Source organism: Meriones unguiculatus, chromosome 4 (genome assembly GCF_030254825.1).
Source record: "Meriones unguiculatus strain TT.TT164.6M chromosome 4, Bangor_MerUng_6.1, whole genome shotgun sequence".
Taxonomy (NCBI): domain Eukaryota; kingdom Metazoa; phylum Chordata; class Mammalia; order Rodentia; family Muridae; genus Meriones; species Meriones unguiculatus.
The window spans coordinates 106,541,617-106,555,172 of record NC_083352.1 but is presented as its reverse complement, the minus strand read 5'-3'; the positions used below and the strand labels follow the sequence as shown (position 1 = coordinate 106,555,172).

At 51.9% G+C, this 13,556-nt stretch overlaps 1 protein-coding gene across 5 annotated transcripts; it reads right to left on the bottom strand.

Moving 5' to 3' along the window:
• Positions 1-442: 442 nt before the first annotated feature.
• On the bottom strand, positions 443-10,881 carry Zbp1 (Z-DNA binding protein 1). Of its 5 annotated transcripts, none has more exons than XM_060382764.1 (9): positions 10,680-10,881; positions 8,240-8,458; positions 6,182-6,418; positions 5,274-5,462; positions 4,531-4,701; positions 3,096-3,299; positions 2,068-2,295; positions 1,409-1,585; positions 443-684 (listed from the first exon to the last, which is right to left on the bottom strand). In XM_060382764.1, the coding sequence occupies exons 2-8, from the start codon at positions 8,271-8,273 to the stop codon at positions 1,410-1,412; spliced, it is 1,239 nt and encodes a 412-aa protein (XP_060238747.1). In that variant the 5' UTR covers positions 8,274-8,458; positions 10,680-10,881; the 3' UTR covers positions 443-684; position 1,409. The 5 variants fall into 5 exon arrangements, with proteins under 5 accessions (XP_060238747.1, XP_060238749.1, XP_060238746.1 ...); XM_060382766.1 differs by having other exon boundaries at positions 8,240-8,390; XM_060382763.1 differs by lacking the exon at positions 10,680-10,881 and having other exon boundaries at positions 8,240-10,670.
• Between the last annotated feature and the right edge of the window lie 2,675 nt (positions 10,882-13,556).

The following is a 13,556-nucleotide window of genomic DNA, read 5'->3' as shown; positions in this document are numbered from 1 at the left end:
CCCTTACCACCGAGCCATCTCACCAGCCCCTGGCTTAATTCTCTAAATCAGTTTTCTGAGGGACTTGATGCTCTTTAGCCCAGTGAAGCCCTAGCTGTGTGAAGTGCCGACTTTGTGTTCACGTTTTCTTTTTATCTGGGTAATGATTCCCTGTACATGGCACTGGGTTTCAGAGGTACACCTTCATACAAATGTAGAGCACAATCAACCATGACCCCCTTGTGTTTCCTCTGTCCTCCTGTTGATCCCTTTCATTCCCCTGGCTGGGTTCACTTCTACTTCCATGTCACAGCTATGTATGTGCTTATATGAATCTTTGCAAAGTCTAGGAGCCACAAATAAGAGAAAGCACGACACCGTCTTTCTGAGATGGCTTTCACTGACTTGGTGGTGGTCTCATGGTGGTCTCTGCAGCCCCTTCCCAACAAATGACACAGCATCATTGTTTTATTCATCTTTTACTGTTAGACAGCAAAGGTCAGTTCCAGATCTACATGGATGGGCAGGTATCTCTGTGCTGTGCTGACTTTCCCCTTCTGGAGAACACCCAGGTGTAGCAGAGCTGGCTCATATCATTGATTGATTGATAGACTGATTGATTGACCTTGAGGCAGGAAAGGTTGGCTTGGCTCATGGTGGCAGAGGTGGCAGCCTATGGGTCCTATTGCTCCATTGTTTTCTGGCCTGTGGCAAGACAGAAGGACACAGCAGAAAAGGGACACTAGCCTCTGGGTAGGCGGGAAGAAGAGATGGCTGGAGAGATGGAAGGGCATGGCCCAGGCCAGGACTGTGGCTGCATTGGTAGAGCCCTTGTGTAGAATGCATGAAGTTCCATCCTTGGCACCTCATGAACTGGATTTGGTAGTACATGCCTATAATCCCAGCCCTCAGGAGGCCACAAGATCAGAAATTCAATGTCATCCTTGGGTATACAGCGAACCAAAGCCATTCTGGACCACATGAGACCCTGATGTCTCTAGTGATGTGTTTCGTGCGCCCTTCTAAAGGTCTCTACCCCACCCAGTGCTGTCATTAGAAAGTAACTCCATCTAGAGACTGGTGTGTGGATGATCTTGGAGCCCTCAGGATCCTGTCACTTCATCATGATCAGTCCCAGCCCAGGACTAAAGCTCTCAATACCTGTGCCTACCCAGGGAGTGTATCACATCCAAATCTCTCTCTCTCTCTCTCTCTCTCTCTCTCTCTCTCTCTCTCTCTCTCTCTCTCTCTCTCTCTCTCTCTCTCTTCTCTCTCTCTCTCTCTCTCACAGACACACAGACACACAGACACACAGACACACACACACACACACACACACACACACCCCTACCTAGTCTGAGTCCAGTGTGCAGCCACAGGAAGCCCTGCAGGCCGCCTGCGCATGCGCTCTCCACCTCTCCCCTCTCACCTCACTCCTGAGTCTGGCCGCTCCCCGTGTCCGGGACTACCTCCTCTCTAAGCACAGGTTTTGTGGTCTGGGGGTCACTGTCTTCCAGAGTCACCGCTCTCAGCTCAGAGGTGAGCAGTATGGAGTTGCTGGAAGTGTGGGAGGAGTTTCCGTTTGGCGTGGCTTTAGAACTTGTATCTGGCGGCGGGGGCGGGGAGGGAGGGGGGAGAAAAGGACAGAGAAAGAGCAAGGGAGGTCTCAGGTCACTGCTGTTTAGTTCTCTAGGTGTCCCACGGTGGGTTTCTACTTCCCATGTGCTCCATGGCTTGTTCCCAAACCGTTAAACTCTTTTTCTCTCACATTTGTTTGTTTAGTGTGTGTGTGTGTGTGTGTGTGTGTGTGTAGAGGTCCGCTTGACACTCAGACATCTTGGTCTCTCCATGCCGATTCAAAATATACATCTGTAGAACTATTTATGTGTGATTCTTATTCCAAATCCAAGAAGTTTCTGCTTCTGCCCTGCTCAAAGCCCTTCTGCAGCTCCCCATCACCTTGGTGTAAATCCCTCCCTCCTCCGTGCAGCCTGGAGCTACATGCTGGCTGAGTTCCAGACCCTTGTGTCCTTGCACTGGCGGGTGTATGAGGTGGGGCCACACACAGACACCTGTGCCCGGGCTCACCTGTGTCTTCTTTCGGCTCCGGCTCCTCGCTGTCGCTGTCTCCAGACCCCGTGACTCCACCCTTTGACCCAGAGTGGACAGTCATCTTGTTGCAGTTGCCGATGATGGCGTCCTCCATCAAGCTGGATTTGATATGGACTCTCTGGGCTGCATCCCCCTCAGCGTGAGGGCCTGGCTCAGGTGTTTCCATGTTGAACGAAGTTCCTGGGTCAGCAGTGGTGGCTGAGACTTTGGGTACGCCGACGAGAGAGGCCGGGAGAAGTGAGCAGTTGCCCAGGGACCTGGCATCTACATCCAGCCTGGCTGTCCCATCCCATGGCTGACTCTCACCAGTGACCTTGCAGGTCTGGCCCATACCCTCTGCCTAGGCACCCCATCTCCATGTCCCGGCACATGTTCTCATTAGCCTGGAAACCAACGCCTGCTTCCAAGCTCAGCAAAACCATTCTGGCCTCAGCCTCTTCTTCAGAGCCTCTGGAGCTCTCCCTCCCTCCCTCTTCTCTGTGGCCAGTGCCCAGGTGGCAGATCAAGGACATGCTATCCTGCTATGGTTCATACCTCTCCTCTCCCAGCCTGGCCTCACCCCAGAATCCCTGGACTCTGGCTTCTAGAATCGTAGGGACCCCTCTTCATTTTCACACTCAAAGGTCAGGAAACATCCACCCCTAGTGGTGGGTTCCCTTCACTCCCAGAAACTGTCACAGAAGGCCACCACTGTGCCCTGTTTGCTGATCCCACTGCTGTACCCTACTCCATGACCAATGTCTCTCTGGGGAAACTCCTCCCTGCCTGTGTTAGTCCCCCTGAGACCTCTGGCCATTGAAGAATCTACAGTGCCTGGCTGGCCTCCAGCTAGGTTCTGGAGTCACTGTGCCACCACCGGGGGCACTGTTATTCCAGCTCACTGCTGGCCTCCCTCTCCATTTCCTTAGACCACCATCCAGGCCTCTGCCTGCTCCAGTGACCTGGCTTCCTCCCTCTCAGCATCCACTTTGCAGGTGATGACTGGGTGGTGGAGGCCACAGTACCTGGGGGGCTGCCAGTAAAGCTGTAAGTGGTGTGTTCCGCCGGATCCCTCTGGAGGCTCATTTCATTGCCGTGGCCCAGCTGCACTCGCCGGAGAAGGGACCTCTCCATGTGGATGTGCTGAGACCCAAAGGCACCAGGCGTGATGCCCGGAGCAGAGGAGTCCTCTGACACAGGTAGAGGGAGATGGTGGGGGGGCCTGGGACCTGGGACGGGGAGAGTATTAAGGATTTGCTAGAGAGTCCACATGGCTCTGTCCTAAGGCTCAGGGCACCAGAGACAGCTGGGGTCAGGCTGCAGTCTGCAGCATTCTCGGCTGGGCTCAGGGTACAGTTGGGACACCTGTCTCCTGGGTCTCCTCAACCTTTGACCCCACCAAAAGAAAGCAAGCCCCTTCCCCTCCCCCCAAGGCAAGTCCTCCATGCCTCTTGACAAAGAGAACTCCGGTCTTTGCCCTGGTTTTATTTCCCCAGTGCTCACTTTTAGGCTCACTTTTATAATTTTTCAGATTAAGGGAATACAAAAACTTTCAAACACATTTAAGTCTGAAAAAAAATGGTGAGCCATTAAACATCTGTAAGTAAAATAGCCAGACAGGAGAGCCATCAAAACCATGAGAGCCACGGTTGGGGAAACAGGCCTGCAGTAGAACAAATGTCTCCCAAGGGCATGGGGAAAATCTGGGTTTGGGACTGGTGCTCTCGTGCATGAGTGACAAGGCCAGAGTGAGAGGTGGCCCCACACCCTTACATGCCTATTACAGAAGAAACACTCACTGAACAGCACCAACTTTCATCAAAACTAGGATCCTGAGGCCGGGGGATAGCTGGGAATGGGCTATCCCAGTAAGAGCATTGCTGTGCAAGCTTGAGGACCTGAGTTTGGATCCCAGCATCCATAGAAAGAGCCAGGCATGGCCTCCCGCACCTGTACCCTAGTGCTGGGTGGCACTGAGATAGGAGGATTGCCGGGGATTACTGGCTGCAAGTCTTGCTCCAGTTCAGTTCAGTCACCCTGTCTGGATGGGGTATAACAGAACAGGATACCTGACAGGACCACACACACACACACACAAATACACACATACACACACATGCACACACACAGAGAGATCCATAGATAGATATAAGGAGCCACTGAGTGTAAGATGACCCCCATTTTTTTTTTTAATTTTATTTTATGGCTAGCTATGTGTGCAGAGCAGAGAAAGGTGGTTGCCCTCCCACTGTGTCCGGCTAAGATAGAATTTGCTGAATCATTCTCCTACAGCTGGACTGGATCTCCTTGAGGTGTAATCTCTGCTTCTTATTCTGAGAAAGGCCATGCTGAAGGCTGTGGAGATAAGCGAGTTGCCTTCTCCACGAGGACCAAGTCCACCTTTCAGTTTCTTTCCCCACTCAGGCCCAGCAGGTGTCTCTGCCAGGACCCTTCTCTTACCGAGCTCATCACAGGCTATCTGCATTTGCATGACATTCCTGTGCCCAATCTGGATGGCTTCTGAGTTGGCAATGGAGATGTGGCTGTTGGCTCCTTGTTGGCAGATCATGTTGACTGGATTCTGCTGGTAAATGATCGCAGTGGACCGTTCTCGGACTCCAGAATGAGCTACTGAATAATATTCCATTGAGTTCCTGTCTCAAGGACATAACCCTTCCCCCAATAGCCGGAAAGCCTATGGGCACTGTGAATGAGGTCTAGCCAGGAGCTAGATAGCCTCTTTAATCCTGCCTCTCCCTTGGAATCCCTCCCAAAAGAGTATGTAAAATCTGTACCTAAGGCTGGAGAGGTGGCTAAGTGGTTAGAGCATTGGCTGCTCTTCCAGAAGACCCAGCACTCAGCACCCACAAGGCGGCTCACAGCCATCTGTAACTCCAATCCCAGCCAGGAGATTCCCTCTTCTAGCCTCTGCAGACACTGTATGCATGTAATTCATATTCATGCATGCAGGCAAAACACTCATGCATAAAATGATATTCATAAACAACAAAACAAAAACTAACAAAAAGATCTGACCGTAGACCATCCAATCCTTCACCTTGACTTTTTCAACCTGACCCTGGATGACCCAGTCCTGAGCCTTGACCTTCCTGACCTGAACTTTGACCTTCCCTGACCGACCTGACCCTAGACCATCCACCCTTGAGCTCTGGCCTCCCCAAACTGACTTTGACTTCTCATACCTAGCTCTGGGCCTTCCCAACTTGAGCCATAGATTGTCCACATCTGGCCATCATAGCTCAGACGGTGGCTATTCCTCATGGCGTACAGGTGTGGGTTCACATCTTTGGCAGTCCTCATTCCCAGAGCCTTGGCGATATGCAGGGCCTTGCAGGGGCCGTTGGCCTCCAGGAATCTGAAGATTCTTTCATCTGCAAGGTGAGAGGCAGGCGCTTCATGGGAAGAGGGTCCTGGGCTTGCAATCTGCCCATTGTCCACTGGATGTGGCCTGAGACACTTAATAAAGCCCAGGAGCCTGGCTTGTCAGAAGCACACGGTCATACTGTGTACAGTGGTCATCTGTACCAGATATGGAACTGAGGCTCTCACCCTAGAGGCTGGCTCAGGCTAGCACAGCAGTGCCCACGTCTTGGCCAATTAGAGCTTTGTCTTTTAATAGTGAGTCTGGCCTCTGAGACTCCTGTGGAGCCTCAGCGGTAGATGTGACCCTATTTCCCTTAGGGGACAGGACAGTGGTCTGGGGTTCCAGGGCTTCCCATCTGCTTGGGTCATAGCTGCTAGCTGCTGAAAGTTGGAGTCCTGAGGCTGCTTCCTTTCCTGTCTCCTTCTGGGGTTGGGTAACTCTGGGTACAGTGTCAGCACTTGGAACTGTGGGTCCTTTCTGCTCCATAGCTATAAAGTTCTGGAAGAAATCCTTACAACCAGCACTCACTGTCAGTATAACTACTGCCTGGAATCTGTCTTTAACTGCACACCTACTATATACAAGCCCTAGGCTCTACAATACCTCACTGTCCAGAAGAAGTCAAGAGACAGAGATTTGAAACCAAACCTGAGTCTGGGCTTGCCCATTGCCAAGACACCTCTTAAGATGGGGTGGGGGAGAGGTCTGCTCTGCCCTACAATGTACCGAGACTAGGCTGGGCAGTGGGGTCCTCAGGGGCTGCAGGAGGCTCTTCTGCAGAAGCATCCCCGCCTAAGCACCATGTTGCAGGGGCTACAGAGGACACTTTGGCCTCCTTCTTCAGGCGGTAAAGGACTTGATTGAGTGTTTTCTTGGGCACTTGGCACTTCTTCACCAGCTGGGCAATCTTCACAGGGCTGTCAGCATCACTCAACACCTGCAGGATCTTTTGCTCCAAATCGTCTCAGGGAGGAACAGAGAGAAGAGATGAGTCAAGCCTAGTCCCCATGGGCTGCTAGCATCCAAGCTCCAGGGGCTAGAGAGATGGCCCGAGAGAGCCCAGAGCAGAGAAGGTACCCGTGACCTGGGCCAAGCAGACAGCAGCGAGGACACCACTCAGAGGCAAGTGTGTCAGTCAGGGCGGACTGTGCTTCTACAGCTGGATGTCTGGATGGCCAAATGGTAGAGGAGGCTGTCCTGTGTAGTGATGTGGAACACCAAACAGATAGGAACTCTCACTCTCAGGTGCTGGAGCAAGAGAGAGAGGCATGAAACCAAGTCTGGCCCTCTATGGTGTCCCTAGTGCCTCTCCCAGCCTGCCCAGGGAGTCCCTTTCTCTTCCACTCAGCACCCACATGAATGGCATGGGTATTCCCAGGTCAGGGGCCCAATAGACACGGGACGAGACACGGTTTCACCTCCCATGCCTGAAGGCCCAGCTCAGATATTCCCCATGTCCCCAGCCTCAATGCTCTATTAGTCTCCCAGATGGCTACCAGCTCCAGCAGGGTCCCCTGCCCCCTTGCTCCAGAACCCTCCATCTGGAGGTCAGATGGTCCTCAGCTAGCTACCGACACTCCTCCATGTTTGATCCTGAGGGCTACTCAAGTTGCACCTGCTTATTCGTGTGCCTGCTTTCACCTTCCTTCCTTCCTTCCTTCCTTCCTTCCTTCCTTCCTTCCTTCCTTCCTTCCTCCCTCCCTCCCTCCCTCCCTCCCTCCCTCCCTCCCTCCCTCTCTCTCTCTCTCTTTCTTTCTTTCTTTCTTTCTACCTCCTTCCTTCCTCCCTCCCTCCCTCCCTCCCTCCCTCCCTCCCTCCCTCTCTCTCTCTCTCTCTCTTTCTTTCTCTCTTTCTTTCTTTCTTTCTTTCTTCCTCTTGAGACAAGGACTTACCACATAGTTCAGGCTAGCCTGGAACTCACAGCAATCCTGCTTCAGCCCCACCCCCACCCCAGTGCCTGGATTTTAGGACTGAGCATCTATTCCTGGCATGGCTTTGCCTTGTCTTGCAAAAAAAATTCTTGTCTGGGATTGTGCCCTGTAGCAGGCTCTCCTGTGCTCCCTTGCCCCACTGGCACCTAAGGGCACACAGAGCCTTCTCCATAGGGTGAGCTTGCAGAACCAGCTGCAGCATCTGAAAGTGGGAGTTTAGGAAACAGGGCTGGAGGTGAAGGGCTGGAGAGATTAGGGTTGGGCAATCATGAGAGCCAGGCCAGCCTTAGTCTTCTCTACCTGGCCCTGAACCTGCCACCTGGCCTGGCCCCTCCCTGGTAGCTTTTGAGTAACAATCTCTAGTATGGTTTTGAGGATTGAAATAAGCGATTTTCAAAAAATGAAGAAAAGCAGTTATCTAAATCCTGTCCACAGCCGCACATCCTCACACAGCCCCACACCCCAAAGCCAGAAGCCAGAGGCCCCTAGGCAGAGCAAGGGGTGGGGCGGATGCAGCAAGGATTCAACCAGGGCAGGAAAAGAACATAAATAGAGAAGCAAAGCCACACCTCAACCAAGCAAAGTCCTCTCTGGCAATGACAGTTCAGAGCCTGAGACCTGCCCCAGGCCTCGGTGACCCCCTCTATGAGGTGTGAGCCACCACTTCTGCTTAAGAGGTATTATGAACCGGGTCAAGCCCCTGAGGGATCTGGGGCGCAGGACCCCTGAAGCATGCTGGCTCACCTGTGGTGTTCTCTTCCTGCACTGTGATGTCCTCACAGTACTGCTGCTGTCTTGGCCAAGGAAAGAGCTACAAGGAGCCATAGAAACCTCACCCGGGGCCACCGCTTACCTCCTGTGCTCGGGTCAGCAGGAGCTTCTGCCATGCTCACAACAGCCTCAGGGCACCTTTAGGGCTGGGGTGGCAAGTTCCGGCAAGGTGGCCGAGCCTGAGGCTCTGAGTCCACAGGAAAGGGGTGGCTTCTTGGACTTACAGACACCAGCTGTTTCCACCCCGGAAACAAATACTGTACTGAAATGGCTCCATTCCCCCACCCCGCCCGCCGGCTTTCTGGAGAAAGAGAAAATGAAACTTTGGTGTGGTTCTCGAAAGAAATCATGTCAAAATCAGGGTGGGTGAGCAAGCTGGAGTTGCCCTATGTGATGAAGAAGAGAGGAGGCTTGGCACTGGGGTGGCACTGCCCATCTGGACCCCCACTTGGAGAGGCAAGACCTTGAAGAGGACCCTCTGAGAGTCCCTGTGGGGATGAAGATGGTGACCTAGGAAAAGGCACCCACTGTGTCTCCCTTACTTGCCCACAGGGCAGGGCTAGTATGCCTACCTACATTCCTCCTTCTAGAAAAAGAGCCCCTCACTTTCGTAAATTCTCACAGGTCAGTGATCCCCCAACAGTTCTGATGTCAACTCTGTTCTGAATTGCAGAAGCGGGGAATCGAGGCTCACAGAGATGGCCCTGTGCCCACAGCTCAGCCTAAAACGTCCCTGAATCTGGGTGTGGGTGAGGAGTAGAGGGTAGGACCTTGGGACCCCTGTATTGCTGCACAGGTCAGGACAGGGGCAGGAAACGGTGACCAGAAGGAGGTGATGTGCTTGAAAGATGACTGCAAAACAAGCATCAGGTGGCAGATTCCCTGGCCAGCTTCACCTTACAGAGCTTGAAAGGGTCTTTGCACAGGCCATGACCAGGCCAGGTCCATACAGTTTGGGATAAAGCCTGTGCACGGGAAACTTTAAAATTTCCAAGTGACTTTTATGACTTCCCAGGGGGGTGGGGTGGGGGTGGAGGACCCAGAGCCTGCAAAACCAGCGAAGGAAAACAGCAAATTGTATTGCCTGTTGCTGTCCAGAATAAATAAGGTCACCTTTTAAACACACTCTTCAGCAGGGAGGATGGAGGGGGCATCACTCGGGTTCCCTAGAGGCACCATTTGGAGACTGACCACCAGGTGGTGCTCACTCATCAACTGCCTCTTGCCCAGGGGGTCTTCCTTGGCAAGAAGACCCTAGCCAAGGTGGCTCCAGACTTAGAGAGCCGGGCTTCAGAACATGCCTGTCTGTCTTCCTCACCTCTTTCTTCAGCCTCTTTTATTTCTGCTTCCTTCTCTTCCTTACATTAGCTGTCTTGAGAGGAGGCAGAGCCTAGGTCAGTGGTTCTCAACCTTCCCAATTCTGTTCCCGGTTCTTCCTGTTGTGGTGACTCACTCCCCCAACCATGAAATTATTTTCGTTAATACTTCATAGCTGTACTTTTGCTATTGTTAGGAATCGTAATGCAAATATATGTGTTTTCTAATGGCGTTAGGCGACTCCTGTGAAAGGGTCATTTGATCCCTGTAGAGGTTGTGACCCACTGGCTAAAGTGGTTTTCTGGCCAACCTTAGGAGTCAGCTCTCCACTGGGCTTTGGTCCCATCAGGTCTCCTTCCCTCAGCTCTGCCCTTGTTTGATAATGGCCTTCCTATGCTGATAACCCTGGTATGCACAGGCCCAGCCCAGCGGGGACTTAGGCTACGTGTGTGTGTGTGTGTGTGTGTGTGTGTGTGTGTGTGTGTGTTCATCCAGGATTCATTCACGCAGACAGTATGAGGGGACCCCCTTCCTATCTCTGAGGCCCCCACCATGAAGCCACACCATGCCTCATTGTGCTTCTCTGGGATGTTCCTGGGAACCACAGCAGCGGGGCCCGCAGTGGCATGGGGTGGGGTGGGGAAGCTCAGGAAGCAGGCTGGGCTGGGAGTGGTGTCAGCCTCCTTCCAAAGCAGGCTGGGGCTGGGACCTGCTCCTCTGCTGCTGTGGGCATCTAAGCCTCACTTTCCTTAAGTAGAAAAAACAGAGATAACAAGCAAGAAAAGGCATTTCTATCCCACGCCCCACATGCGCTCACACAATTTGCATAAACAGAAAACATGTTTGGTGTCTCTCCCACAAGGAAACAGGAGAGGAAGCTAGGTTGAGGCGAGCCCCGGCTTTCCTGGCATCCACCATGCCAGAAGCTTAATGCTGTGACTCTGCCATGGACATCTCACTAGTCACTATTTTTTTTTTCTTTTTTCTTTTTTTTTTTAATGTCAGAGACAGGGTCCCACTCTGTAGCCAAGCCTGTCTTCAGATTCTTGAGCCTCCTATCATCTTGAGTGTCAAGACTATATCATAATGCCTACTGGAGTTCTTCTAAAAGTTTGGATCATCTTGTACTCTTCATCTTTGTTTAAGATAAACGGCAAAAAGAGAGCTTAAAAAAATCCCAAGCTAATTTTCAACCCTGGGATTACCTTTAGCCTCCGTGGCAGACGGGCTGCGCGGATGTGCCTGCTGCTGTTTGTGTTGCGCCAGTCGGCGGGCACCTTAGCTTCCGTGTAGTCACCCAGGTTCTTACCCTGCTGCTCTGCCATTTATAGCCTCTGGTTTGGGGCTTGCCCTAAGTTTCAGAACGGTTGCTCGTTCCTTCTCACAGGAAGGGTGAGTGTCCCAGATAGCTTCAGCTGTCAAGTGCATACGGAACTACCCGAAGGAGTCTCAGTTGGGGGATTACCCGGGTCTGATTGGCCGTGGACACGTCTGTGAGAGACCGTCATGGTTAATGATTGATGTGAGCGGACCCTGACCACTGTGTGCAGCGGCACTCCTGGGCTGGTTGTCCTGGGCTGTGTGTGAGGAAGCTGGTTGAGCTTGAGCCAGTGAGCAGCATTCTTCCACAGTTCCTGCTTCAGGTTCTAACATCACTCTCTCTGTGATGCACTGTGAAGTAGAAGATGAAGTAGCTATTTTTGTTTGTTTTATGTGGTTTTTTTTTCCCCGAATGTTATAACGCAGCCGCAAACCTAAGCAAACACAGCAGACATCCCACTTTGAAGAAGACATCTCGTAGACTGCACACACTTCCCACCAAATAACCTACCAGACAGAACTTCGTTTTATGGTTCTGACCTCCATGGAATGCTGGGAAAGGTGGCCTGTATTCTGGATCACTGTGTACCCAGACAAAATTGGGGTTGCATTACTTCAGATCACAACAATATCTAATCACAACAGATCCTGGCAGAGACCTAGGCATCCTTGCCAGTTCACCCGGCACCTCCCAGCCTCTTTTTCTAGCAGATGCTCTACTGGGTCTGATGAAGCTGTGTCTGCAGCCTTGCATCCTCAGAGCCTCAGAGGATGTTCAAGGCCAAGGAAGGAAGGGAAGAGGAAAGGAGGGAAGGAAGGAGGGAAAGAAGGAAGGAAGGGAAGAGGGAAGAAGGGAAGAGGGAGGGAAGGAAGGAAGGGGAGGAAGGAAGGAAGGAAGGAAGGAAGGAAGGAAGGAAGGAAGGAAGGAAGGAAGACTTTCTCCTCCAGGCTTGGAAGGGCCAAGAGATACAAGATGGCACGCCAAGCTCGTCTCTTTTTATCCTGGAGAGCACACTCTGTGTTTTTCTGGAAACTATTAGAACTCTCCACCCAAAGCAGGGGATAATTACATGTTACTGATCTCCAGTCTTCAGGTTTTGTGATCTCTCTTTGAAAAGAGATATATTTTTACCACACATCGTGTTGGCAAAACCCATCTCCTTTCTTCCCCACAGCCAGGATTGTGATGTAAGACTCTGGGGAGGGGGGAGGTGTAAGCTAGCTTTGGACGGAGACCGGAACCAGGTGTCTATGGTTCCCTATCTAGAGCAAAGCAAAAAGATGGCTTATGGCAGGTGTGCTGGGCAGACAAGCTTCCTCAAGTCCCTGGAGGTGTGGATCCTTTAAGGCGGAGCACTGCCGGCCTCAGTGTCCCCCTCTGTCCACTGCAGTCGGATACACTCAGGCATGTCCACTTATTGGCCCTGGGCCTTGAAAAAGTCCTGCTCTTTATGGTCTCAGCTTCCCTTTGACAGTGGGATCTCACAGTTCTTAGCCCAAGTCTGGCTGCACTAGAGGTTCCTTCAGAGAGCTGAGCGTGTGCTACAGGCTGCTTATCACTGTCCCCAGCTGTCCCTCTGTGTAACAAAGCCATCTCATTTGTCTACTTAGTCATCCGCTAAACAGTTTAGACACTTGGTTTGTCTAAGTGGTGTGTGAGTCCAGCCCAGGGTTGGGTTGGGTTGGAAGGCTAGGTACCCACCCAGACCCTCAGAGAAACAATGTCTCAGGAAGTCATACAAGGGGCTGAGAAGGCATGTGCCTTTCCAGCTGGGGTTCGGGAAAGGTGGCCTATCTTGACTTAGGGCTAGCTGTCATCAGGAAGTGGGCCAGGGGACAGTCACTGGTCAGCTGTAGCGTCTAGGAGAGGTTTTTATCCCCTTCCTCCCCACTGATCAACCTGTTTCAGAATTTCTCTTCCATCTTTCCCACATCCAGACAACCGCCCTGGGCTCAAGCCACACCTTACTTTGAATTTTATAGTCTCGGCATTGTGTTTTACTAATTTATTGTTTTTGTTTTGTTTTGTTTTGAGCCGGGGTCTCACTCTTTTCCAGGCTGGCCTCAGATAGGCAGCAAATCTCCTGCCCCAGCCTCCAGAGTGCTGGAATGACAGGCATTCCTGGGTGGACGTTACTGTGTCTGTGGTGGGCACATGTGTAGATGGAGTGTCAGGTGCCTTTTTCCATACCTCTCCACCTTATTTTTAGTCATGGACCAAGGAGCTCAGTGATTTGGCAGACCGCCTTGTCAGCTTGCCCCAAGATCTCCTGGTTCTGCCAGCACCAGCACTAGAGTATGGGAGCTGCAGATATGAGCCGCCACAGTCGAATTTCATGTGGATGCTGGGGATTTGAACTTGGGTCCCGGTGCTTATAGGACAGACACTTTACCACTGAACCATCTCCCTAGATTTTAAAAACACAGGAAATTCACTTAGTCAGAACCAGCCATGGTCTCCTCGCCAAGCGTCACACTTGGGAATGCGTAGTGGGTGAGAGCATTCCGATATAAATTCTCTCCGACTATAGCAAAGTGTCGTGAAATTTTCATGACAACTAAACGGAACGATTAATGAATCTGACATGATTCTCGGGTTTCCAGACAGTTAATTAAACATTTAAGGTTATTTTTTTTCCTTCTCCATAGTTTGAGGCCCAAACACTTCCCTTTCTTTCACACTGTCAGACCCTCACCTGCGGGTACTGCGGGCACTCAGTCTGAGGCTGGGCATCGAGTAGGCACACAGCCAGCACTGCTGT